Here is a 27,544-nt window from a genome sequence, read left to right as displayed (position 1 = left end):
TGAAGAGTATCCCCTGTTTAAAACAACACTCAGAAATCCACTGTGGTCCCACTTAACAAAACATTCACTGATCCACTAAAAAACTGAAAGCATTTCAGAAACAAATAAATTTCTGAAACGTAATTTTCTGAATATAAGTGATATTTTATACTTATCCTGACTCATGCTTAATTGTTTTCTCTCCTCTTCCTGGCAAAAGGTAGTGGAGACCTGAAATCCCTTGAAATTCCCTTTCTAAAAGAAGCAGACGTAAAATCACACTCACCCAAGTATTACCTCCCTTTTCCCTCACATATGGTCAGCTGACTGCCATGATACTTCACTCTCTCCTGTAATCGCCTCACACGAGAATGCCAGAATTCATCATGTCTGTGAGGGGCGGCTGGGAGGGCTTTTGCCATGAGTCCGGATATGTATAAAATATCAATTTTATTAAGAAAATTACATATTTTTCCTTATCCTGACTCATGCTTAATTGCTTACAGAACCTGACGGAAACGACGGTGGACCAGGCCACACTGGATTCTGCTGTCAGTTGTAAATTACGTCCAATAATTCCTTCCCCCAACCCCCCTAACGGGAACTTGTAACAGCAATATTTCAGTCTTATTCTTCTCATATTTGTTGTAGATTTTGGGGGGAATCACATCCAGTCAAAAAAAGGTTTTGTTGACTGGTACGTGATAACACTGATATAGCTAGTGTCCTATTAGTTTCTGACGCAACTAAATATCACGATATAACAATCAAAACTAGTTGTGACCTTTCTTCATGTTTAATTACCTTCATAATGAATGCAAGGTCATAATCACTTATGCTAGTCTGTTCAAGACGTGCACACAGACTTTCCACCAAAATACTCAGAGCGTCTGGCTTCCACAAGTCACGTGATAAATCGGGTGAGTTAAGTCAGCATCGTCGGGGAACTGTTAGTTGTTGAGCAGCGACAAGTGGTCCAAACTGATGAATGCCAGTGCGGTCCTCCGTGGCTATGTCTCGCAGATAATGGTTAGGAAATACTGTTTTCTGACTTCCAAAAACAGCCTTCCATAATAGTTGATAGCGAGGTATTACCATGTAGCGCCAGTGTAGAGGCTAGAGCTCTGACTTCATGTGGGTTAGAGGCTCGTGGAGGGTCTAATCCTGCTGCTTTTTATGCTACAAGTATACAGCAGCTCTGATCCAGATTGAGATAGTGTTGCGGGATACTTAAGTGGGTGTCGCAGTACATATAGGGATAAATAGACGTTTGAACCACTGTCTTCCAGACTTCTAGAAAATGTATATTTTCAAAATGCTCATAACATAATGATAAATCTTGTGTATCATTGTTTGTCCTAAAATTGAAGACAAAGCCAGTATACGGAATTGTCTATCTGGTTGACCTGGCAGTTGATTCTTTGCTATGAATCCCATCTTAGACCTAAATGAGCCGTTTCCTCGTGACTTGTGTCAAAGCTCGTTCGATGAAAGTCTAGAGTATGAAATTCTGATATTCTTACCGCTGTAACCAAGGCAAGTAAAAACAGCGTCTTTTGAGTCAACATATCAATTGAAGTACGATCAAGTGGTTCATATGCATCACTTGTGAGATGTCGGAGTACAATATTTAGATCCCATGCTGGCGCTCTAAATCTGTGTTGAGAGCAGTTAAGTATGTAGATAATGTAGAACCTTTCAGACCTTTAGACTGACGTAAATAGCATAAATAATCTGTGATCTGAGAATGAGTTGCCTTGTTCGCCAAAAATCTTTTTTTTTCTGGCGTATGTCTCAAACCGTTTCCACTTGTCATCATAAAGTGGATTTCCGTAAACATAAGGTGACTGCTTTCGCTGCTCTCACTGAATATCGTCTGCATTTCAAACAAGTCCATACGTGTGTTTTCTGTGGGGATGAATGAGAAGATTCTTCCACTCTGGTAACTATACTGTCAGTTGTCCTAGCTCTTCTATAAGTGTTGGAGACCAATCTCGTTGGCCAGTAAGGCACGACCAAAATCAGTTGTAACCTCTTTGTTTGTCTGATTTTCTCGATGACTTTTGGTAACAGTACTGGAGGGGGAAACGTGTACACGTTCATACCTTCCCATGGAATGCTGACAGCATCCGTTGAACAGGCTAAGGGATCTGGTACTGACGACACAAAGGTTCTTGTCGGTTTGTTGAATCTTGTTGCAAATAGGTCTATTTGCTGTGATCCGAAAGTTTGACTGATTAGTTGAAACACTTCCCAATGCAGCATCCATTCTGTTGGAGATGGACGTAGGGGACGAGATAAGGCGTCTGTCATGACATTGCAGGCTCCTGGTATGTGACATGCTTTTACTTGAAGATTCAGACTGTCGACTAGGTTGAACAGTTGAAACGTTAGGCGTAGCAGAGATAGTGATCTTGTTGACCCTTGTTTGTTTATGTAAAACGCTACTGTTGAACTGTCTGTGTGGATCATTAATAACTTGTTTCTTAATGCTGTCGACCAGTGGTGGATGGCATGAATGACTGCTTTCATTTCCAGCTGGTTGATGTGAAGAGCTTGTTCCTCTTTGTTCCAGATTCCTGCTGCTACCTCATTTTCAAGATGAGCTCCCCATCCTTGTAGAGATGAATCTACGTAAAGGTGGTTGTTGAATGCCAGCTCTAACATATAGGTTCCTGCGCAGACATTCGATCGGCAAGTCCACCACATCAGGAAAGGCTTCAGGCTGTCTGGGAGCAGAATCTGTCCTCTGTTGTTGAGATGAAGATTCAAGAATCGTTGTAAGGGACGCAACTGCAGTCTTCCTCTTCTGGTCATATCTTGTGTTGACGTGAGGAGGCCAGGTAGACACTGCCATTGTCAAAGTGTAAGCGGAGAGAGTAGGGCTTGTGTTATCATCTCTTGAATCTTGGCCCACCGGTCCTCCGGAACTACAATCTGATTCAACATAGTGATGAAACGAATCCCGAGGAATTTGATATCTTGTTGAGGTTCCAATTCCAACTTTAGGTGATTTACTAACCAACCTAGATGTGTCAGTAGCCTGATCGTGAAGTCTAATTGTAGTCTGAATTGACTTTTCCGTTGATGGGTTTGTATGACGTCATCCAGATAAAAAGCACTGTGTAGCCCCAGATAATTGACGATGGGTTTGCTTATCTGTGTAAATAGCCATGGGGCCAGAGATATTCCAAATGGTAGGACTGTCCATTGGTAATGCTGGCAGTTGAAAAGGATTAGATTCTCAAGTCATTCGAGCTAAGTTAGTAGCCCCATAGTGAAGTCCAACTGTAGCTCCCATGATGAGCTTGTATGCAGTGAAGATGTGTCATTCTTCGCCTTCAGATCATCAACGCTGAACTTGTTGACATTCTAAGGAAGTCTATTTATAGCTGGCTGGGTGGCCGATCAGAAACTGCCCTTCATTGCTGTAATCCTCCTAATAGGCAACGTTGAGTCTGCTGTAGATCTTTATGCCGTCTAAACAATCAAATGAGGCAGTAGACTGCTAAACTATCGTGTAAACGACATCTTTCCATAGTTGAATGACTGTAGGTCCAATGTAGACGACTTCCTAGCACTGGAAAAGTAACATCACATTCTGCGCAGGGCTTTGTCTCTCGAGGACCAATCAAATTGTAGATGTTACGTCACTGGCTTTCTTTACAGGGTGTTGTGTCTCGGGGATAAATCAGATTGTAGACATGACATCAACGATGTAGCAAATAACTGATCATCGTGAAATCTTGTTCAAACGGTGATACCCTTGCTAGCATTTAGGCTTGTCCATAAACATTGTCTGCAGACACGTGTCTAGATGAGTAAAGCGCACACAAAAAACTTCCACCGCTTGAAGCTGATGTAGACAAATTGTCTTCCAGACAGATGTGTCGGAATTTTTCCACCGAAGATATTACCACCATCTCTTGTGATCGGAGGTGTTGTTTCAGTCCTGCAATAGTTGAGACGAGGTGTTCGGACGTAAACTGTTGATCCTTCTTCTGTGACGACAGTTGACAGGTACAATTATTCTTCCTCATTAGCAGGATTGCTGAACTTGAGATGCGAGTCTAAATCGAGCACGTCCGAATGTCGTCTTGCTTGAAAGATCGTTGCGGGGACTGCTGATGATCTTGCTGCTGGTGATGGATGCTGACTTGAATGCCATAGATGACTTCTCAGAAATTGTAGATATCAGACCTATCGCCGGAAACGTTAATGCATATAATCCTATGTTAGTTGGGTTAGTAATCCTTGGATAATGAGACTAAGTCCAGACCATTCATGATCCATGATGTGACTTCTGAGTCTGAAAACAGGGCCGCCTCCGGTGACAAATCACGATGACAAATCACGATGTTGTCTAACTTCTTTCTTCCTAGAGTAAGACGAATTCATAGATCTCCGACGATCCTGACTGCATGAGTCTAACTGCCAAGGGGGGGGATGACTGCATACGACGTCTTCTATAAACAGGGGAGACTGAAGGAGACCTTCTTCGCTGACGAGTCCATCCACTAGTGCACTCACGCGAGCATGTGACGTCACTCACCCGAGTATAGCTACTCGTGTGAGTGCACTCACTCAGGTGGGTATATCCTTCTCTGTGCTGCGATCTGATGATTGGGACCTGGATCCTCTGGAGTGAGTGCATGCCCCTACTCTTGATCCTCAGATGTGAGTGCCGGTCTAGATGAATGCTGTCACTGATTCACAGTCAACATAGCTGACGAGTGCAGTTGTCTTCACTCTTCCAATCTTCGTTCCATGCGGTTCATCATCTGCGTGAATTATTGCATGAAGACGCCAGTTGACGAAATGCGTGTTGGAAATAGACACAATAATTACAAAATTGTATAATAATAACAAATATATACAAGCCAAAAACCGTACACAGAACAAATTTAGTTAGAAAAACCAAAAGAATGAAAGACTTATCGCCGTGTACGGAACCCTAGGTGCCTCCAGTGGCCCTCGTCAAGCGATAGGGAGAGAGTGAAGTATCATGGCGGTCAGCTGACCATGTGGAGGGAAAGGGAGGTAATACTTGGAAGAGTGTGATTTTACGTCTGCTTCTTTTAGAAGGGGACTTCAAGGGATTTCAGGTCTTCCGCTACCTTCGCCAGGAAAGAGGAGTTAAGCAATTAAGCATGAGTCAGGATAAGGAAAAATTATTAATTTACAGCTTGTTCAGATTGACCCGAGCTGCTCTACATATGCATGACCTGTTAGGTCGATTGGCACAAACGACGTGAGTTAACCTCATTAAATTGGGGAGCAGAGAATGTTATTGATGTTGCATTCATGCGAAGCTTGCATACATTGGAAACATTATGAAAGTTAAATGGCATCTTTGTCCTGGCTGTTCAGACAAGTTGACAATCAACTGACAAAGGTGCACCCCTTCACAATGATAGACCCAACCATTTGTGACACAGTCACGCAATGCATTAGTATTCACTTATCAGGTCAAGTTAAACATGTTGTAAATGCTGCTAACAGTAAATCTGTGATTTCTACAGCATGAGACACTAGTAATGAGTTTTGCACATCATACTTTGTTGGAAATTATTCACAGGTCTTCACAATCCTTGCAGACACAAAAAAGATCACTCATACTCAAGTCTTCTTATGCAAGTCTACTTATTTCTATGGTTCACTGACTGAATGTGAAGAAAAACTGGTCATAAATTCACCTAAGGGTGTAACTCCATCATCAACGGACCGTGTGGTCACCTTGTGGGCATGAGTTGTTGGGTTGACAGGCACAAAACGTTGCTAAAAAAGTGAAAATATTAATGCTCTGATCACGAAATAACAAACGATACCAGACACAATGACACCTTCAGGGGCGGACTGATTAGGCATCAGAGATTTAGGTAGGATTCCAAATAAAGGGTCCTTGTTTTTCAAATGGGAATAAAATTATGTTCTCATTTTTTCTTAATTTAAATGTAATATAAATTTATTAGTTAATAATAAACCAACATTGGACGCTAAAAGAAGTTTCATTTTGGAGGAAAGAATATATTTTAATCACATTGTCAAGTTCATTATCATCTATTCTGCTCACCTGGAGATTTGCACGGCCTCCAGGTATCTTCCGCTTGATCTTGCCCTTCTTGAGTTTACTGGGTGTTGAAGTTGAGCTTGACAGACACTTCTCTTTTGATACTGAAAGATGAGTGAGTGAGTGAGTTTAGTTTTACGCTGCTTTTAGCAATATTCCAGCAATATCACGGCAGGGGACACCAGAGAATGTGCTTCACACATTGTGCCCACGTGGGGAACTGAATCTGGGTCTTCGGTGTGACGAGCAAACGCTTTAACCACTAGGCTACCCGACCACCCCTACTGAAAGATGAACATACACCATATCAACATTGTGACATGTTGAAATTTCTAGGAAATTTACCGTGAATGTATACATGAATACTCAATGCCATTTAGAAGGCAGTCAAATACAACAAATGTTTTATTTTGGAATTTTCTCAGTAAAGGTTCTAGTACTTTTTGGTAGGTTGAGTCCTTCTGGGTTTCGCGTCCACCCTCTCAAAGTCAGATGACTAATCACCAGTTCAAAATGTTCACAAACCAACCCACTCAGACACTGTGGCTTATTGTGGAAAAGAACATTCTAAAATTGGAGTAACTATATTTCAACACTTGTTCAGATAAAACAAGGATTCAAGAAGGATAAATAATGAGTTTTTGGTTGAATGTAATACTGGAAGAGTTATGTCCCCTTACCTGTGGTGGAACTGCTGACCTGGCAGCGGGCGATGATGGCCAGGAGAAACTCATTGTGTAGGTGCACTGCAAAAGTCAAGGAAGCTCAATGATTGTCGTGTAACACTGCACTCCAGCTATTTGGCAGCAGTCTGTAAATAATTGAGTCTGAACCTGACAATCCAGTGGTCAGCACCATGAGCATCTACCTATGGAACTAGGATAAAATGCCATGTACCAACCAAGTCAGTAACCCTGACAACCCAATCCCATAGGTCGCCTCTTACCACAAGCATAGGTTACTGAAGGTCAGTTTTAACCCGAATTTTCAGAAGTGACATGATACACACTTTGTGCCATTTATCATGTTCCTTAACCACAATTCAACTGAAAGGAAAAGGTGTATGCCAAAATTACAACATCCAAAAATCTGAAGTTACTAAAGTTACTTTCTGATAATTCCAGATTTTGCAACAAGGGGAATTGTTTGGGTGCTAAATCTATTCCCTCACAAGCACTCATAAAATCTCAACCAAGATTTCAACCAAGCTGTCAATACTCACCTGCATCTTCTCTCAACAAATTCCTTGCTTCAAGGTCAAAATCCTCCTTACTGATCTGACAAACAACATAAAACAATCAGGCCATGTCCACATATAAACAGAATTAATTCACTTTACACCCATGATACAATGATTACCCCACATACTTGCTCTCCTACATAAGTAGTACAAAAGACAGAAATAGGACCTCTCTACTGGGTTTTGGGGAGTACAAATTACAATGATACACTAAAAATGAGTGTTAGACTTAATACATATATGAATGTTATGCTTTAACAACAATCTAGGGATATCAAAGTTCTTGAGATCATTCCCCATCATATTTGAGTCTAAAGACCTCCATCAGTTTCAAATATGTAACATCTGGGTTACAAGGACACTTGCCTTTCGTGTCAAATTTAAAACAGTGATGTTGACCCATAACCTCTGTTCTTCTTCATCATACCAACTTGTAAATGACACTGAAGAAGGCACAGTTGTTGTTTACACACATGGAACCAAACTCAAGTTTGTTTTTGTAATGTACAGTGACTAAAGCTGTTCCTTGATTCAGAAAATCTTGATCAATGTTCTTACAAACACTGGTTCCAGTTATTATCAAGAACATTCTCGTAATCTGAAAAACAGTTTTAACACATCCATACCTTCTGTTTAAACCAGGACTTCAAATTGTGTAAATACCTGGAAATACAAATTATGAATTCCATGAATATGATGATGGTGAAAGAATGAATTACACAAATTACTGTTCGATGGGAGTGTCTGCTTATCCAATGTATTTACAAAGAGGAGAAACGGTCAATCTTCCCACACTAACGGCATTTCATGTTCAAAAAAATGTAACTATTTCTTCCAGTAATACAACAAAAGGAGAAAACAAACCATTAGCTGGACATGTGTCATGTCATTGAGATAAATGTGATGTAAATTTAATTTCTAGCCAGCTTCTCCTTTTGTGGAAATAATGTGAGCATTACGAAAAAGTGACCACAATCCTGTTTTGCCCCAGTCAGCCTCCTTCCTAATATCAGTACATGGTGGTTGCTTCAATTAAAACTAAAATGTAAAGATCTACTTGTGGGAACATCCTTGACTCGTGAAGATCCAGGTTAGAACAGGTCTTCAGCAACGCAAGTAACAGGACTGGGTGGTCAGGTTTGCTGATTTGGCTGATACATGTCATCAGTTCTGAGTTGTGTGGATTGATGCTTGTGCTGCTGATCACAGGAATGTCTGATCCAGGTTCGATTATTTACACACTGCCACCATATAGCTGGAATATTGCTGAGTGTGGCATAAAATTAAGCTCACTCACTGAAATCCTGGGAGAACTACTGAGGACATTCAGACAAGCATTGAGCAGATGTAGTGGTGTATTGAAATATGAAGTATATTTACATGTCCACTGACAACTTCACAGACAATTGTCAGATAAGGTGGTGTAAAGTAACAGGTGTGACTGATTGTCACACACACCTGATACACAACTATCACTAACTGAATACTGATACCACCGGACGATATTCAATAACAAGTGACAATCTAAACAACCATGTCAGTGAGTTTTAATGAGTTTCAGGCTAATTGAAAAAACCAACACATGTTCAATTTAGTAACTTTCTAGTATAAAAGGTGTTTTGAAATTATGATAAAATAAAACTATGCATTAAAGCCTTTATAACTGCAGCATATTAAGTTGAATTTAAAGTTCACAGATTAGGAAATCTCCAATATTCTGTTGGAGGATTCTCACATGGCATTTGCTAAAGATCAGCATACAACCTTGGAAAAATATACACCAAACGGGTTTAGTCATTCCCATTTCCTTTTCTGTTCCCTATCCCTAAAAGCACAATCAACCAATAATAATAATAATAATGTGTCCATTTATATAGCTCCGAAGTCCACACCAGGTATGCTCATAGTGCTAACAATCAATAGCACAGTACATTGTGAGTAATATTACCATGGGTAACAAAAGCTGCCATTACATCAATTACATCAAATAAAGTTCAAACATATACTTTTAATTATATATAAAACAAAAAACTGTGAATTTTCTCTCTGCATCAGCAATTTAATTGCTATTAATTTTGACAAAACCCACTCTTTCTCTGTGTCTGATGATACCTCCCATTACAACACCAAATTATTACCAGTCTTCAAGTTCGTAACAATGCACAGACCTCTGAAATTAACTATCCAGATGGCAAAAAATACATCCAATGTTACAGCAAATATAGATCTTTCAGAATATTTCTGCAGTCTGCTATTGATTTCTTTTCATATCTTATTCCTACCTTCATTATCAATATGAACATGTGTTTTCTTTTATCAAGAAAATACATGACTTGCCAGCGGGATCAGTCTCGTGTTATGTCAGCTGCCTATAAATATGGTCATAAATATTGCCCTGGATTAACTTCCCTCTAATTCATACTGAATGATCACCCCTTCAGGCTACAAGATTGTCTGTATTGTACAAGGGAGCCTATGGCTCCAGATGTCATCAAATGTCAATGATAATGAATAATGAACATTATTTTATCCTGCAGTGAGCCATATTGCAATGTCACATTAGAAGGCATGGGACATCACAATCGTACCTAGGCATTCAGAATGATGTTTTTACCACAAAGCTTCCCATCCATATTGTCTAGATAATGACATCTATGAATCCTTGGAACTTGCAACTTCTAGACAATTTAACTTCGGTTGGTGAGGATAAGCAATGTCCCCAAGATACTGGTATTGTGCCAACGAACCAAAAAAACTTATAAGCCTAGACTGGGATCCAAATCCACTATAATCGTGATAATTCGTGTCTAGTATACCACATGAAGCAATACTGACAACAAAAATTATCAGTTATCTGATTGCTTTCTTTGATTATTTCAATGTATAAATGTATGCCACAAACTAAACGCACTACAGCCATATTGCTACAATATCCATTAGCTTTGACAAACACTAAACACTACCCCCTCTAACCCAACAGCACTATGTGAAGCAGTCTAGGTAAACTTAGTCTCAGTGTTATTCATTACACTCCACCACTAAGTCTAACAAACCATAGTAGAAGGTCGCGTCAGGTAACCTTTGAGCGACCTATGACCGTCCAATCAATAGCGAGACAGTTAAATAGATTTAACCAATCAGACAACGGCTACTATTTTGGGATCGGAGGGACTTACAAAATATTCAGGCTGCTGACACAGATCTCTCCACAAACAAAAATCCACATAAAATAGAGATATTTGACCTGCAGTATATACGAGTTGGGGTTTCTGTTGAAATGGTTGCCATTAGCTAATATTTCCGCAAGATGACATCCTTGAATACTGCCAGAAACACTATTTTCTGTGACAGTTTACTCACCGTTGTCATGGTGCACCATGTGCATCACCCGGAAGCAATCATATGCTAAATAGCATTTGGGTACGAACCTTTTTGAGATAAAAAGTTAAAAAGGTATGTGCGAATGTCTTTTTTCACGATTTGGAAAACTGTGTTCTGATTGGTCAGTCTCAAAGGTTACCTGACACGACCTCCCATAAGGTTTTGTTAGACTCAGTAGAGGAGAGTAACGAAAAGCACTTTGGCGAAATTTACTTAGACTGTACGTGAAGTTGCTATGAGCTAATTTATCTGATTGTAGTATGTTTGTATTGAAAATGTACCAGTAATTGGCAAGGTAAAATTATGATGGTTTGCATTCTTAATTTTGCTTTATATGATGTACATTTTTGTATAAAGTGAAATTCATCGGTATGTATTCACTGCAGACAGACTATAAATAATTGTATATTCCCTCCATCTAGTATGAGATATCCGCAGTAGAAATAAACACCACAAAAGGGTGATGTTAATTCCAGAAACCCAAACATATTCAGTGTAACACTACTAACAGCCAACAATGGTTAATTCAAAACCTAATCCATGATAGTGAACCTCTTATTATCTAAGTTATTCAAACAATGATGCAAACCTGACATAAGTGACACATTGCAGTTATGGTTGACAGATCATGACAACAGCTTCATTATTTACAACACCTGCCATCAAGCACTGGGGCGTGTCTGACAACCTGTAGGACATCTTGAAATGTTGCCAACATAAAGATACCAGTACCGATACCTACTTCATCACAATGTTGAATATGTCAGTACAAGTTAATGCTACTATTCCTTTTGAAAATTTAGTCAATATCAAATACATACATGATGCACAAGTACAGCATTTTTAAGACAGTATGTGATGCGAGTTGAAAGGCCCAATAGGCAAAGGCTACATGACAGGGTGGGTTGGGGTGGGCTGTTATAAACAGCCCTTTATAACAATGTTTGTGAATACCAAATTAGGAAGTACAACACAGAATATAACATAAACTTTATAGAAAACTTACGTGAATTATGATGGGAATAAGGGAGGCTCACATATTTTTTTAAAACACGGAAAATAATTATGAAAATCTCTAGGGAAGGTCATGAAGTCTATAGGTTTCACAAGAAATGCGAAAAAATGTGCATATGATGAGATAAAACAAAGTCTTTTCCCATTTTGTGGTTTAAACATATCTTATTCCATTCAAGAAGAAAGAAAAGGATTGGCAAACAAGCCTCATTGGCTTATACTAATGCTCTACAATACAGGTGACGGTTCACAATTATGCACAATGTTGTACATATTTATGAAAAGTTATCTCTGATCAATCATGGATCTCTCAACAATTTATTTTGGTTTTGTTTCGTGGTTTTGTTCTCCTGATACAGGAAAATAATGGGAACTACAAAATCTTTAATGTATCAAACCATTTTGATGCAATAATGAAATGATGCACTGGCCATAGGATGTCCATATTCGTCTGATGTTATACTGCATTATTACCATTAAGCACATCCCACAGGGAGAAACCTTTTACAGAGAAAAATGATTCGTATCGAATGCTATCATATTTAGGACAAATGAAAATATAGTGGAATATATCCTCAGACTCTGTTCTTATATTCAACAAGACTTGCTTTAGAATTGGTATTCAACAACCCATGCCTGTGTGAAGAGGGAACTAACGTGATCAGGTAGTCAAGCTCACTGACTTGACACGTCTTCCTTACACTATTGTCTAGTCCGCACTACAGAGTGAGTGAATTGAGTTTAACGCATCACTCAGCAATATTCCAGCTACATGGCGGCGGTCTGGAAATAATCAAGTCTAGACCAGACAAAAATCCAGTGATCAACAGCATAAGCATCAATCTACACAATTGGGAAACAATGACATGTGTCAACCAAGTCAGCAAGCCTCTTACGACAAGCATAGTCGCCTTTTGTGGCAAGCATGGGTTGCTTAAGACCGATTCTACCCTGGACCGTCAAGGGTCGTCTAGTCCACACTATTATTTACAGATCACCAAATAGTTGAAATATTCACTGCGTGCAGTGTTAAAAGGCACTATATCACACCATACTTCTCTAAAACTAAATAATGTATTTCTCTCCTAATACCATCATCCTATATATATATGTATGTGGGTCTAAACTTTGACGGGTATCATATAATTTATTCCCAAAACATTATGAAAGAATTAATGTAAAAGTGCATTAAATTGGCTCCTGTGCCTCCTACCAGACAATCATTATTTGAAGTGAACCACATAGAGTTTAAGTGCCTAGGAGCACTCTCTATGAACATCCCATAGCCATCCTATGTACAACTTGTGACTGAAAACAGCTAAGCAAACACTGACAACACCATGTACGACAGTTTTCAGTTTTCAATGTACAGAGCAATTGTCTACATTCCATAATATGGCAAGTGATCTCTGTTTGGAAGCTGTTCGCCTATTATGATTTCAGTTATCGATTTCAGGCAAGTTGTACAGGATAATTGTGTGTGAGTTTAGTTTCACACCACACTCAGCAATATTCAACCACCCCAGCTATATGGTGGCAGTCTGTAAACAGCCAAGTGTGGACTAGACAATCCAGTGATCAACAGCATCAAGCTGTGCGATTGCATATATGCAATAATAAGTATTCTATTGCATTAATTGGAACTAAAGTGAGTACATATGCCCAAATGTATATAACATAGGCCAAAATATGGTCAAAAATGTGACATTGTGCCATTAAACAACAACAAAGTAGGCCTACCTTTAGAATACAGCACCACAAACTTTAAAGACACGTCATAATACTATTTTACGTAACTGCAACAATGCCCTATGATGTCGGCAGAGCAACAAGGTTGTCAAGCTCAGCGAGTGCATATAAGCTCAGTGATGTTTCATTTCTACCAGCCATGTCATTACAGAAACCCAACGATGTTGCGAGGTTCCAGTAGTAGTTCCCGGTGGATGCACAATTTTTCGCAAGCACCAGTTTTAAATATTTTTTGTCTTTTGACTAATATGCTCATATTTCTTTGTATTAAGTAGTATTGAGGTGTTATAGTTTGAGTATTTATATATTTTGTATTTTGTAAATTTAGCAAGAATGACTTACACTGGTCACATTTTGCCATATTCTATTATTCGCAGTTTTGGTCAATTTAAATAATCTAAATACATTTTATAGTTCGGTTTCAAACGTAACTATTTGGATCAAATGAATTGTAAATGTAAACCTATATACATATATAGCTTTGTCAATCAGTAATTTGCACCATTACACTGAAATGGAGTTTCTTCGAAATTTTTTTTTTTTGAAGCGGTAAGAATGCATTACATTGGACACATCAACCATTTTCATGTCGGTTTGGTGAACGAATTCTATGTATTAGAATTATTTCAACGGTTTAGGGTTAGGGTTAAGATTGTTGTCCTAATCCAATATAGTGGGTAGATGCATGAATACCAGTTGTTTTGCTCTTCCTTTTTAGTACTTTGTTAAAAAAAAATACTGGTAGACCAAAAACGTTAAAAGTTAGATAAACGATGAAATATTTTAATGTAGAGATTTGGGGCTAATGGAAATCAGCCTCAAACTTGCACTCCAGCCCCTTTCACCTCGCGATCTCCATATTTTCAGTAACAATTCGAAGTCTAACTCACCCTCGTGCCGGCACTAGACATGTCCATGCCCACTCATTCCTCAGCACGATCCACATTATCCTTACTGTGCTCGATACAACACTTTTCTGCCACGAATTACACGAATATTTTTATAAAATAACATCATTCATGCATGCACAGTGACATCGATGTCTGACACCTGACGTCAACAACCGTTTTCAGTTCGAACCACATCGGCTGATTCCACACAACATGGCATCATGTAGACCACAGAATAGTATGACTGTGCCATATAATATCGCAACCAGTTTGACTCTTTCCTCTCATTTCCGTGACGTCACGGGAATGACTAGCTAAATTTGCACATTTTGCAACAAGGTGGACGTAGCTAAGTCAGTAAGCTATCGGTCTAACAATCCGAAGGTCGCGGTTTCGCGTTAATGGGTTCTCACAAACTGGTTGCCTGTCTCACTTACATGTGACTACGGTGCCTTGTGGTGCTGACTACGGTGCCTTGTGGTGCTGGATTCTAAAGGTGCTCTCAAAAGTACAACTGAAGTAACATTCATGAACATTGTCCATCAAACATTAACCATGTGAACTGTACCTTCTTCCTTCTTGAAAAATCTCTATAGGCGTTAACGACCAGAAAATCAAACCATAAAAACACTGAGAATTTATACATAAATGATAAAATGACAACCGGCTCTCTCAGTATGGTCCCTGATGGTGGCATACATAAAAGCAGGCGAACAATATAACAATACTTTCTCTCATAACAATATCTACACATTCACAAATAGTTCGTGAAGTGTAGTCTCTTTGATATCCAAAACATTATACCACACGTACAATTTCATTGAATCTCCGAGTGCGTCTGATAAATTTTTCCTTGCAACATTGAGATCTAAGGGCGCTGCCATATTTGTGATGAGAGCTTCCGTAAATTCCCGTAAGTTAACGGAAACTCTCGAACTTGGCTCTTCCGACGTGATTGCGGACGTGGCAGCGGTGCCGTTTACTGGTTTTACTCCCCGTCATTTATTATTCAGGTGGTATGCCTTGAAGACAGATGGTTATTTGCATTTGTCGTCCTATTGCTGTCCAGTGTTCATAAACCAAGTGAGATATCGGTGGAGTCTCTTTGCACAACAGATTCGCTTTGCAATTTAGGAAACGATTACATTCAGTGTTCGTAGGGAGGTTAAACAACCGGCGCAATCGTCCTCACTAGCGCGTCCTCTACTTCCGGTCAGTGTGGCTGACGACTTTTACGTGGCTAAAGCTGCCGACAAACACGGCGATAACCTTAACCAAGATGCCGCAGCAAAGCGAATTGATGGATAAAGCAGAAGATGTTGCCGACCAGGTACTGTTTCCAGTGTGTCAAAGTATTGATGCGACTAAATTCGATAATAATTGCTTAACATATAAGGCATGTTTGAAGCTGGCTGAAAGATACAGATTAAAGTAGGGTTACCTGTCACTGTCAACAACATGCTTCTCAGCTGATGGAAATGTTTTGCTTCTTTAGTTTAATATTCTGATATTTTCATGTCGATTTTGTATTACACTGTGCGGGTGGTGGTGTGCGTATGGTTTGTATGTACGCTATACAAATACGCATGAGGTCGGTTACACGTCATCCGTTTAAGGTGTACATTTAATAGAGTGAATATTCACAGCTGCTACTTCATGATCAGTGAGATAATTGTGTTTTACGTGCATAGTTTTAGCAGCAAGCTTGTTTGTTAAAAGATACCAGCCCTACTTGCATCACCTTCCCAGGAATGGTCTTTTTTTCTTACACATTGAGTATTTGGCATAATTCAACAGAAAACAAGTGTGTAGTAAATTGTTTAAACATTATTTATATTCAAACAGCCATATATGTTTGAATTTTTATCAATCGGCTACGTATTTTATGGCTTTAAGTTTTAAACAGTTACTCATGTGAAATAAAATTATTTCGGTTATTTGTCATATAATTATCGTAACTTTATTCTTTTACCAGCCTGTCAGATATAACCAGTACTGTCAAAACACAGACACTTAAAACACATTTTACTCATTTTATATGTCTTAAGGCTTTAGAGTGAAAGTAAAATCCAACATTAAAAGCTTCAAACTATGGACTGGTGTATCTTCATGGAATGCACATTTGTTTAAAGTGGACTATAATGTTTGACAGGTTTTACTTAGGTTCAGCACTTTTCTCACGTGTGAAATGATATCAATCACAGAAATAAAAAATGAGAAACTGTCTTTCAAAATAAGGAGGTGTAGGCAAACTGGCGTATGCTTTGATTGTTAATTATTGGATGCATTACATAAAGCATGAACCTATTTGTGAACACTAGTATTCTGCACAGAAAAAGGGTACACAGTATTCCATCAGGCATCAGGTAAATGAACAGCTTGTAACCATCGTATGTCAATAAAATGTGAGATCTGAGGTAAATGTCACAAGATATGATGATCAGCATGTTGAATTGTATTTCCTGTTCCACTTAGCATAGTTTTATATTCAGATATAGAGATTACTGGTGCCGTAAACAGAGAAGGAAACTATAGTCATCTGCTTTACAGTGATATTTATTTGACAAGTCTACACATGTTTCGATTAATAAATATTAATAAATGTCCAATAATAAACTTTAAGGAACTTTGGTGTAATGAATGAATGAATGAAAGGGTTATCTTATCACAAATTATGTGTTCCAGTATGGACTTATTTTAATGGCATCTTTTACTATGTACTTTGGATAAAAACTTTGGAGTAAGTGCTGGATTTTGTTTTGCCATAATTTTTGTATGTGGCTGAAAAAATACTTGTCGCTACTGTTTCAAGTACATTAAGTAAACTTCATGGTTGCAAAAATGTTGCAAACACATATTTGCTTATACTGAAGTTTATAGTTGTACATATTCATTTTCAAACATACTCAAATTTTCAAGATGAAAGGTTTTGTTAGCATAGCCCCATCAAGTATGAGCATTTGAGAGGATTTCCAGGTTTTCAACAAAGCACAACCTTGCTCATCTGAATCCAAGTTTGATGGGTCTCTGATGCTAACTGGCATCGTGTGATAATGTACACAGGGGTTCAGGGAGTCTAGTGGTTTGAAAATTCCTGGATCCACCTATGCATAGGATGTAAGTCAGTAGATGAGACATATTCAACACATGAAAAAGCATAAAATATCTTTGAGATGACCCCTTGTACCTACAGACAGCACATGCATTTGATGCCACTGTCTGATCTATTGTTTTCAGCATCTATTCATAGTTTTACCAAATTTTGCAAGTAACAATGTTTTTTCTGGATATTCTATTACCATCCCACTGAGTGCTTACTTAGGTGGGTTTCTTTCAGCAGATTCTGTTTGCAGCTGTGTAAAATTTTAGGGATAAGGGGGAACAGCCTAATAACCTTTTTCTGTTTCCAACAGTACTGTAACTTTGTGTAGTTTCTGTTGAAAACATTTTAGAATTATTTCACGACAGCTGTTCATTTCAGTGTTAGTGATTACTTAATTTTCATATAGACACTCATTGATAGTGATTCACGTCGACAATATTTCTGATTATCTATCAGGTCTATCGCTTCAGCAAGTGCCTGTGCGAGACATTGCAGAGAAACATGTTTGGAATCAGCTGTGTTGTAACATGATTGAGTGGGACTGGGAGTACACATTAAAAAAAACACATTGGTGAAGGGAAATGGTTGTCATAGTTGTAATATATCATGCAGCTGTTACAAGGGGAAAATGTGATTTTTACACACTGATTGTCACATACCATTTACAGGTACAATAGTAATTACATTTACAATCAGCAATCAGTGCTTTAGTATCAGTCATGTGAGTTACATGTTTGAATCAGAGCTCCAGTTAAGCTTTTTCCAATCCAGGTAGTTTATGCATGGTGTCTGTTATAAATAGGTGCTTCTGATTTTCAGTGGGTACTCAAATTTTCCAATATTCACCCTTTTTATAAATGTAGGGTTTTTTTATATCAGTAGTTTAAAAAATAACTATAGCCAAGAGTTTGCATTTCAGACATTAACCTGATCGTTGTTAAAGAGAGATACATGTTATGTCTGATCAGGTTAGACATGAGAATACCATTACTTGCCCACATACTTGCATAAGATTTGAGAGTGAGCTACTTTCTGTTACACATTTGTTTGTTTTTTTACCAGTAAGACAAGGTTTGCAAGTCAACAAGTAACCAAGCATTTCTGTAATTTCCTTTGCGTATTTGGGAATTATTTCAGTGCATATTTTGGAAATTTCAGTGTGTACTTTTTGCAGGTAAGCAGACTTCAGTTGTATAATGTTATTTAAGCAGTTTATTAGGAATCGTATAATTCATTATCAGTAAGTTTGTTGTGCTACTGAATGAACTCATCATGTGAATTAAATTGGTATCATTAAGTTTGAAAAAATAGTTGTGTTCAAAGATGAATCTGAAAAGACCTTTGCTTCTTTGGATCATATCATATTCTTTTGTTTTCATCTGTGTAAACATCATCACTTGTAAACATGGTAAAGTAGTTGAGTGCCTCTGCGCTTACTCTCAAGTGTTGATAAGGAAAGTAAAACCCTTTTTAATCTACAACCTTTAATGTTCATTGATGTTCATTGATTAATTATGATAATTATGATAATTTTGTTACTAGGACCAGAAAAGTTGTTAGGTGTCAGTCCTACTTTTAAATGTCTGGGCCCTTCTCCTCAAAGATATCTTAGAACAGGCAATGTTTTCATGCCAGAGTTACAGTGCAAGATTTACTGTCAGCGTCGTTAAGAGAACGCTTTGCATAATGCAACTTGCGTGCTAAAAAAGTGTTGATGCTGTTACCATAAGGTGATGGATTGTCTATAATGTCTAACTCAAGGACCTGCACTGCCGATTTGTGTGTAATTGCGTACTTTGCTGTGTGATCCACTTTGATCATTTTGATGTGATTTAGAATTGTTAAAACACAATTCACATTTTGTTGCAGATTTTAAGAAAGTCAAAGCATGTGCTACCTCACTTAGCTCGATTCTGCCTCATCAGCACTTTCCTTGAAGATGGGCTCCGAATGTATTCCCAGTGGGGAGAACAGCGAGACTACATGAATGCATCATGGGGCTGTGGTTATTTCTTGGCATCACTGTTTGTACTGATCAACCTCCTTGGCCAACTGGTCGGGTGTGTCATGGTGCTCAGTCGACAGAAAGTACCCATCGCTTGTGGCCTCCTGTTCTTTATCATTGCTCTACAGGTGAGAAACACCCTGCTATTGGTGAAATGTCCTCTTTTCCAGAAACATTTTTTGACCATCCAAACAATGCAAATTAGCCAAAATATTTCGGAAACCAACAAAGTGATGCCTGCAGATTCTGTTGGACTAATTAGCCTGAATATCCACTTGTCCTCATTTTGTCTCTAGCCAGCTGATAAATGTCACTCTGCATTATTGCTACCAAGCATAAGATAAGTTTTGATATCTGAGTACAGATATACTTTTTCAAAGCAATAAGTATCATACTGTTACAGTGGAATTAACTAGTACTATTGTGCTGCTATCTTTCAAAGACCTCATAAGATTTCAAGCTGTGAAGATTGGGTTAGAATTGGTTTTTACGAACCCATGCTTGTCAGAAGAGGAAACTAACAAGATCAAATGGTCAGGCATGCAGACATGGTTGACATGTGTCATCGTATCCCAGTTGGGTAGATAGACAGTTGACACATGTCATCGTACCCCAGTTGGGTAGATAGATGCTCATGTTGGTCACTTGATTTTCTGGTCCAGACTCCATTATTTACAGAACACCTTCATATAGCTGAAATATTGCTGAGTGTGGTGTTAAACAAGGTATTTTCTCCGTGGGTAAAAGCCTTTCTGTCTGTAAGACTGAGAGGTATTGTCATATTATTTTGAATGGATTATCAAGGTTTGATATTTTCAGTCATGTAACTTTCTCTGTTAGGATTATTACCATGATGACAAGGGCGTCAGAAGTTAAACTTAATGCACAATTGACCGAAACTCAGGCATTATCAATTGACAGATATCTTAAGTTAAAAAGTCTGAAGTTTCGAACGAACCAAACCAATTGCTTGCACAATATTAGTTGATTTCTTTGAACAGTTTCTTGTGTACTAATGGATTTCTGCATTGTTGCCGTTTTTCATGCTTTCTATTTCTATTTCAGACAATAGCCTACAGTATTTTGTGGGATCTCCGATTCCTGCTCAGGTATGTGTAGCTAGTTTGTGTGGTAAGGGTAGAAATTCTGCATTCCAAATTCTGGCAGGTCTGCTATCCCAAGACGACTAAAATATACTGTTGACACGCAACGATCCTCTTAATGCTTACCCGACACAGTGTTTGTGGATTTGGTGCCCATTTTTGGTGAATTTTGATACTTCTCGTATTATCAGCAGTATGTCTGTTTCTAAATCCCCAAAGGTTGTATGATGAAGATTGGCATCCTTCTAAGGGCTTGTACCATGTGCTTATTGACATGAAAACAGCTGCACCAGACAAAAATTATTCTGCAGTTACACAAATTTATAAGAGCTGCTCTGGTGGTAGTTTCACTTCTATTAGCATCATACTGCCATTAAATTCAAAATGTGTAGTGTAAATCAATGTTCATGCCATTGATCACTGGTTTATCTTGTCCAGACTCCATTATTAACTCTACCAGACTACTGAGTGAACAACCAAACTAACTGATCATTTACAATAATGCCAAGCTCCGTTTCTGGTTTTTCTCTGACATCAGCTGCGATATAGCTTAAATACTATTCAAAAGGACATTGAGTTCATCGAGTCCTACTTATATGACCCATGTCATAAGTGTCCATGTTTATGAAACATATCACTCCAGGGATGATTGAAATGGATGATTGTTTGCAGGAACCTTGCCCTTGCTGGAGGTGTCTTGCTGCTGTTGGCTGAGGATCGTACAGAAGGCAGGAGTTTGTTTGCTGGCCTCCCGTCTCTCGGTGAGAACAACCCCAAACAGTACATGCAGCTCAGCGGCCGAATTCTCCTCGTTCTCATGTTCCTCACACTGCTCCGTTTCGAGGTCGACTTCCTGCTGCTTGTCCAGAACCTTATAGGAACGGCACTCATCGTTCTCATAGCCATTGGATTCAAGACAAAGTTATCTGCCCTTGTCCTAGTTGTTTGGCTGACAGGTCTTAATTTTTATTTCAATGCCTGGTGGAACATTCCTGATTATAAGCCAATGCGTGACTTTCTTAAGTATGATTTCTTCCAGACATTATCTGTCATAGGGGGTTTGTTGCTAGTTGTTGCGTACGGGCCTGGAGGGGTTAGCATGGATGAACATAAAAAGAAATGGTAGAAACCCAAAGTAAGTCTAGGCATTTGTTCAATGGAGTGTACACAGTATGATGTAACTAAGACTGTCAAAAAAAGCATGCGTTATTTGCCAGTTTTCATAAACTCATTATCATGATTACTCACACTTGTCACTAATATAACGTAACCAAACGAAGATGTCCAATGTTGATTCCTGGTACTGAGTGCTGTATGCATCTGTGCGAAAATGGAGATGAATGTTTCAGTTTAAGCTCGCTGTTTTGCCACCACGGTGTGCTTCATGTAGCCATTTGTAACATTACCAGTTGGCTTTTCTTAGAGCCATGACATAAACAGCGCTTGAAGCCTACACACATGGCTGCCTTTCTAGTCCTCCATATGTTATCCTCTGTGTTAACCAGTTTAGCTTGAACCGATAATCTCCTCTCTTTTTACCAGGCATTAGAAGAAAAATAATGTCGGACGGAAAGTTATTCTAAAGTTCAAAATGTTTCATTGGAATGTGGTTTTATGGCATTGTCATTATGGTCCATTGTACTTGTTTTAATGATAGCTAATAAATGGTCCAAATATTATTGTTAGGTAAAATTTAAAATTGTATCTAAAGAGGAGATTGAAATGTCCTTTCTTTAAGCAATTCATATTTTTCCTAATGGAAGAGAAGAATCATTTGTCAAAACAAGGAAGTATTTGGTCTTCCTGTTATGGCTTGCCAGCATGTGTACACAAATATTCAAAGCAGTTGTATGTAGTACATCATTGAAAACTTATCTACCAGTTCATTCTTACTGTCTGACATGTTTGTGTTTTGTGTGAATGTATTGATGATTGCAACAGATAGGAGAAGGTGCTATTATGACACATATACCTTGTTAACTTTCTAATTGTTGAAACAGATTTACTGGGAATGTAGGTATAGGATGGTGTAGTGGTCTAGCATGTTGAACTGTTGGAAGTTAAAGGTGAATAGTATCAGCCCGAGTGTGATGGTTGCTGCTTGTATACATTGCATCTCCTGGGGCCTATGAGAAAGCATAAATTGAGGACACCATCCTTGTAACAACTAGCCCAACGTAACTCCTAAACTTACAAATGCCAGATAGGGAGGATTTGAATCAGTACAAAATGGTATATGTACATATCATGAACACGTTTATTTGCTGCTGCTATATTTTGAAGACAACTGACTGTTCAAGGTATATTCCATCATTCCCTCACTGTTCGTTCAACTCCAATGGATTCCATTTTACTGACTTTAACCTGATTCAGTAACTATGTTAACTAGACGTTTTGGTTGATAATATATCATCTTGACTTAATAAATTGCAGTTCGTATCAACCAGCTAACAAACAGTATTTTTGTAGCAGCAAGGAGCCTGATTACTGCCAGCCTGCATTGTTATAAATGTTTGGCACATAATGATATTTCCAAAACCTCCAGTCTGTAGTGTAATTTTGGTGAAACCAGTGACATTGTTCAGTAGGATGTGTTTCTATATTAGAAGCATATTCGGTTGTAAGTCACGTATTCATGTCAAGAATGTGAGGAAATTAAGAGGGACAAGAGAGTATTGCTTAGGGAAGTAATGTGCGACCTCAGATGTTACGGCTGTTGGTCAAGTTATACTTTCATGTATAACAAAAGCATTTGCTCATCGTGCCAAAGACCTGAAATACAATGTGTGAGGCCCACTTCTGGTTGTCCCCCACCATGATGCTATTGGAATTAAACTTGAAATTAAACTCGCCCACCTTAAGCCTATTTTAACATATGAGATTTGTAATCACACAGATGCTAAGATTACTTTGTAGAACAGCACTTCAGCACTTTTTGATTTTCCTATAAGCTACTGAAAAGAAGATTAACAAAAATCCCAATGGTTTCAAGTGATCAGTTCTTTTTGACAATGTGTACCAAACTTCATCTTTTTGATATATGTCGAAGATGCATCTTCTTGATATATGTCGAGGATGCAGACAATAGCTCCTGTACCAATGGTTTATACAAGCACACTGAACCACTGTATGGTCACAAGTATGTCAGTTGTTGCACTTCAGGGCAAAAGTACACTTTATTACAAAACACGTGGGGATAGAGCGAACTGTGTTTCTTTTCTAAGATACCAAATTCAATAATTTATAATGATAATTATTAATCTAAGGCTGAAAACAAAAGACTGTGTCATTGACCTAAATTAAGAATCCTCACACGGGCTTAACTGACTCACTGTTCCTTTGACCTCCTCCAAATTATTTTATTTACATCTGTTATTAATATAAACCATATGGGGCAATGTGAACATCACATTTCTACTACCAACATAAGTTTAAATTGGTACATACAGATGAAGCTGACTGGTCAAGCGGCATTCCACAGTTGCATTGTGGGAATGCAAACATTCCAAACATTAGCAAATGGCTGGGAAATTGTGAGTCGAACTGGGAGTCGTTTTGTCCCGTCAGAAAACACAAACATATTGTTTCCACCAGTGGTGTTAGCTGAGTGACGCAGCTGCAAACCAAGAAAGGGGATGCAACGCAGTAGTTTAATGTAGCAGGCTGTACGGGGCGATGGCAACTGACATGCACTGTGATTCATTATGATGTTTCATTGTGATGTAGTGCGAAAGTGCTTGTTTACGAGGGAGTAGTCTAGAATGGTGCAATGATGCCAAAGCATTGTGACGCAATGCAAAAAGAGCATATCATCATCTGATAAAGTACAGTTGGCACCTTTGATCTTTCACCACAGCTTAGAAACAAGTACACTGTACTTCCATATGGTCACAAGTTCTGGATCTCATGTCAGTTGTCGCCATGAAACAGGTACAGTCTATTCCAATAGTTTATTTCAGTTGCTATAAGTGAAATATCATTGTCCTTTAAACAAACCATTAGAGTAAGTACATGGGTTGTTTTGAAAAAAACAACACATCTTGTATTATAGTACAAATTATGCCATGGTTATGTTTTTTCTCTGTGTAAAATAAGAGAAATTTCCTCATGAAAGTTAAACATTGTGGCATTGTAACAAAGTGGACAGAAAAGGGTAGCTGGGGTATGGTTGGTACTGTTGTGGGCGTGGTCCTCCAATGCTGACTGCTGTTTCAAATGCTTTACCACAACACCACCTGCACTCATGTGCCAATACACCTGACTGTGGCCAAGGGGAGATAATCAAAGAAAAATGTATGTGTCTTCATTATTTATGTATCCTTTCATTGATCATTTTGAGTATCAATAGAGGTTACTTGTGTGTTTGTTATTTTAGAAGTCCATCAGTGTATGGTGATCTCTAAGCCACCTTGTTAAAAGCTTCTGAGCTTATCTTAAATTTGTGAGCATTACCATGGTGACTGGGTGACGGGTTGCAGTAAACTTACCCAGCTGATATAGCATAATTAATCCATAGTCAGCCTCTGTACATACAATATCATGTATCGGTTATAGAAAGAGCATTGTGGATCAAACTCAATAGAATAAGATCATTAACTCTTGACACAGTACCTTCCTCCATGAAATGGGGCAGTGGGATAGCATAGTGGTTAAAACATTCGCTCTTCATGCCAAAGATCCAGTTTGTTTCCCATCATGGATATAATGTGTGTCCCAAGCCCTGGTATTTCTGGAATATTGCTAAACCTAGCTTAAAACTACACCTACTCTGCCTAAAAGCTTTAGCACACAATCCAACTTAAACTTGGGCTTACTGATTCAAGCAGATGTTAGCTTGCTGAAACAAGTTCTGTTAGTTGATGTACAAATTTGATAGGAATTATCATCCATAATTGTCCTTCTTTGATATTAAACATTTTTTAGCGATATTCCAGCAACATCATGACAGGGTACACTAGGAAGGAGGTTGTATGTTGAAATAACATGGTGTATGAACAGAGTGACCTTTGCAGTAGCATTCACAACTGGTTTCTTTAACTTCATTTTCAAGATAAAGAAATATGTGCCAGGGTGAACACTTGGCTCTTTGCAGAGAGGTACCATATCCACACAGTATGTCCTTGGACAGATGCTCTTTGTTTTGAACTGACTTGCAACACTGCAGTATTGTATGAAGCTGTTCTAGCATCTTGTCTTCAGCAAATGTAAAGTAATGTTGAGCTTTTGTCTTTGATTATCCAGTGTACTTCATCTAAATTCTTTAAGTTCCTGGACCTATTAACCAGGATTTGACTGACGTGAGGCTGATTTAGATGTCATCACAATTAGTGAGCAGCACTGTTATTAGTGCTTGGAAGGAATATATGATTAGGGGCAGGTCTGAGAGACATGTTACAGAATGGAAATGTCATGCTGAGGAAAACGTAGTCTTACATGACTTGCAACACAACATTTGTTTTGTTGGTGAATGTATTTTCAGACTATCCCATTGTAAAGTCTAGCTGCACACTAGTCTCAACAGTACTTCACTAATGATCTATTGGCTTGTTCATTGTCAGTGACATTTGAGAACATACTCTTGCTTATGTTCAAAGATGACAAACCCAGCAGATACTGAACTTGAAACAATTCAGTTATTCACTGAGTCACTGGTAAACAGAATCCCTGAAACTGAAAACAGTATGTGTCATTCAAAATCAGGACTGGATATATCCTGGTTGAGCATGAAAGTGCTGGGTTTTTGGCATGCCTACCCTCAAAGACATAGGCAACAACAAATTCCAATCACACACTTTGGTGAGACAAGAAGGATACATTGCTGACAATACCTGCTGATTTAGCTTCTTTTTTATTGTCAGACATCCACCTACTTACAAGTATTCATGAATGCAGTACACCTAGAAGTTCAGATCATAAATACATGGATGTACTTGATATTTATGGGCCGACATTCTCAACAAATAGTGTTATTATCAAAGTCTTTCTCAGATAACTGTCTATTTATGGAGATGGGTAGGATGCACTGATTATAAGAGCAGTATATGATTATATATATGAAAATTAAATATTTTGTCACTCTACTATCAGAATTTGTGGTTACTCTTTGACACTTACATGATCACAGCCTTGTGATTAGGTATTATGTTGTTGCATTGCTAAGTAATAAGTAGCCTGTTGTCGCCTTATTTTAAGATAATTTCTGATGACAGGTGTACTGTTGCCATGGTTACTGTCGAGTCTGTCAGACCCAGTGATGAATGGATAGTACTAGAATAGGATGCCTTAATACTGACTGCTTGTCTCTCTATTTCGTACATATATATTTGGACATTTATTGAACGAAGAACCATCATTCTTGTGTTAATTTCTATTGCAATTGAATTATTGAAATATTAATCTATTTATTATGATTTACTTTGTTTACTTAAGACATTGGGGTTTTATATATATGTCATATTCATCATGTAGACCCATCCTTCTATGGAAGCTTTTTCATTTGTGCTAGTACATTTACATGATATAAAGTATTGCCTGTACCTGTGTTACTGCCTTCAATGCTTACATGCACTTGAAACCTCAGCACTGTTTTTCGGGGTAACATAAACTGCTTCATTTGTATTTTGATAAATGTTTCAAGTTTGAGATCATATGCTGTTTACATGATAACTCACTGGTTATGATAAATCTATTCGAGAGACTGCACAAGTCAAAATTCCTTGTTTACAGTACACACATTTATGATAAATAAACCAATGTTTTTTTTTATAATTAAGTGCAGATATTGTACATAGGTTATGTTTAGCAAAGTGTTATAATTGGTGTCATTATGCTTAAACTGAAGTTTCTTTATTGCAACCCTAGTATTGATTAAATATTGTTATGTGTACTGTTAACGCCTTATGACGCATGTTGTTATATTTCTTTCTCCATCATTGCTGTGTGTTGTTACCATGATGTGTAACTGTATGTGTACATGAATGACTGTTTGTAAATAAACTGTGTTGGTTCAA

General features: G+C 38.3%; 2 protein-coding genes across 2 annotated transcripts in view; one reads left to right on the top strand and one right to left on the bottom strand.

Moving 5' to 3' along the window:
• The window catches only part of LOC137273338 (transcriptional adapter 1-like), a 19,913-nt gene extending 4,378 nt beyond the window's left edge, over positions 1-15,535 (bottom strand). The window contains exons 1-6 of the mRNA XM_067805945.1: positions 15,137-15,535; positions 7,916-7,952; positions 7,272-7,326; positions 6,730-6,795; positions 6,053-6,153; positions 5,676-5,757 (exon numbers count right to left, since the gene is read on the bottom strand). Of these exons, the coding sequence (XP_067662046.1) occupies positions 5,676-5,757; positions 6,053-6,153; positions 6,730-6,795; positions 7,272-7,326; positions 7,916-7,952; positions 15,137-15,207 (412 nt within the window). The 5' untranslated portion in view covers positions 15,208-15,535. The remainder of the gene's footprint in view (positions 1-5,675; positions 5,758-6,052; positions 6,154-6,729; positions 6,796-7,271; positions 7,327-7,915; positions 7,953-15,136) is intronic.
• Positions 15,520-27,544, top strand: LOC137273339 (surfeit locus protein 4-like). The gene is made up of 4 exons (XM_067805947.1): positions 15,520-15,653; positions 19,296-19,559; positions 20,497-20,540; positions 21,207-27,544. Exons 1-4 carry the CDS (start codon positions 15,603-15,605, stop codon positions 21,658-21,660), a joined length of 813 nt encoding a protein of 270 aa, XP_067662048.1. The 5' UTR covers positions 15,520-15,602; the 3' UTR covers positions 21,661-27,544.

This window comes from Haliotis asinina, chromosome 2 (assembly GCF_037392515.1).
Source record: "Haliotis asinina isolate JCU_RB_2024 chromosome 2, JCU_Hal_asi_v2, whole genome shotgun sequence".
In the NCBI taxonomy this organism is placed as follows: domain Eukaryota; kingdom Metazoa; phylum Mollusca; class Gastropoda; order Lepetellida; family Haliotidae; genus Haliotis; species Haliotis asinina.
This window is presented reverse-complemented; position numbering and strand designations above follow the sequence as displayed.

Coding starts and splice junctions, on each gene's coding strand:
- LOC137273339 (XM_067805947.1), top strand. CDS start 15,603: ATGCCGCAGCAAAGCGAATTGATGGATAAAGCAGAAGATGTTGCCGAC. Junction 19,560..20,496: donor TCTTTATCATTGCTCTACAG/GTGAGAAACACC, acceptor TTTCTATTTCAG/ACAATAGCCTACAGTATTTT. Junction 20,541..21,206: donor GATCTCCGATTCCTGCTCAG/GTATGTGTAGCT, acceptor GATTGTTTGCAG/GAACCTTGCCCTTGCTGGAG.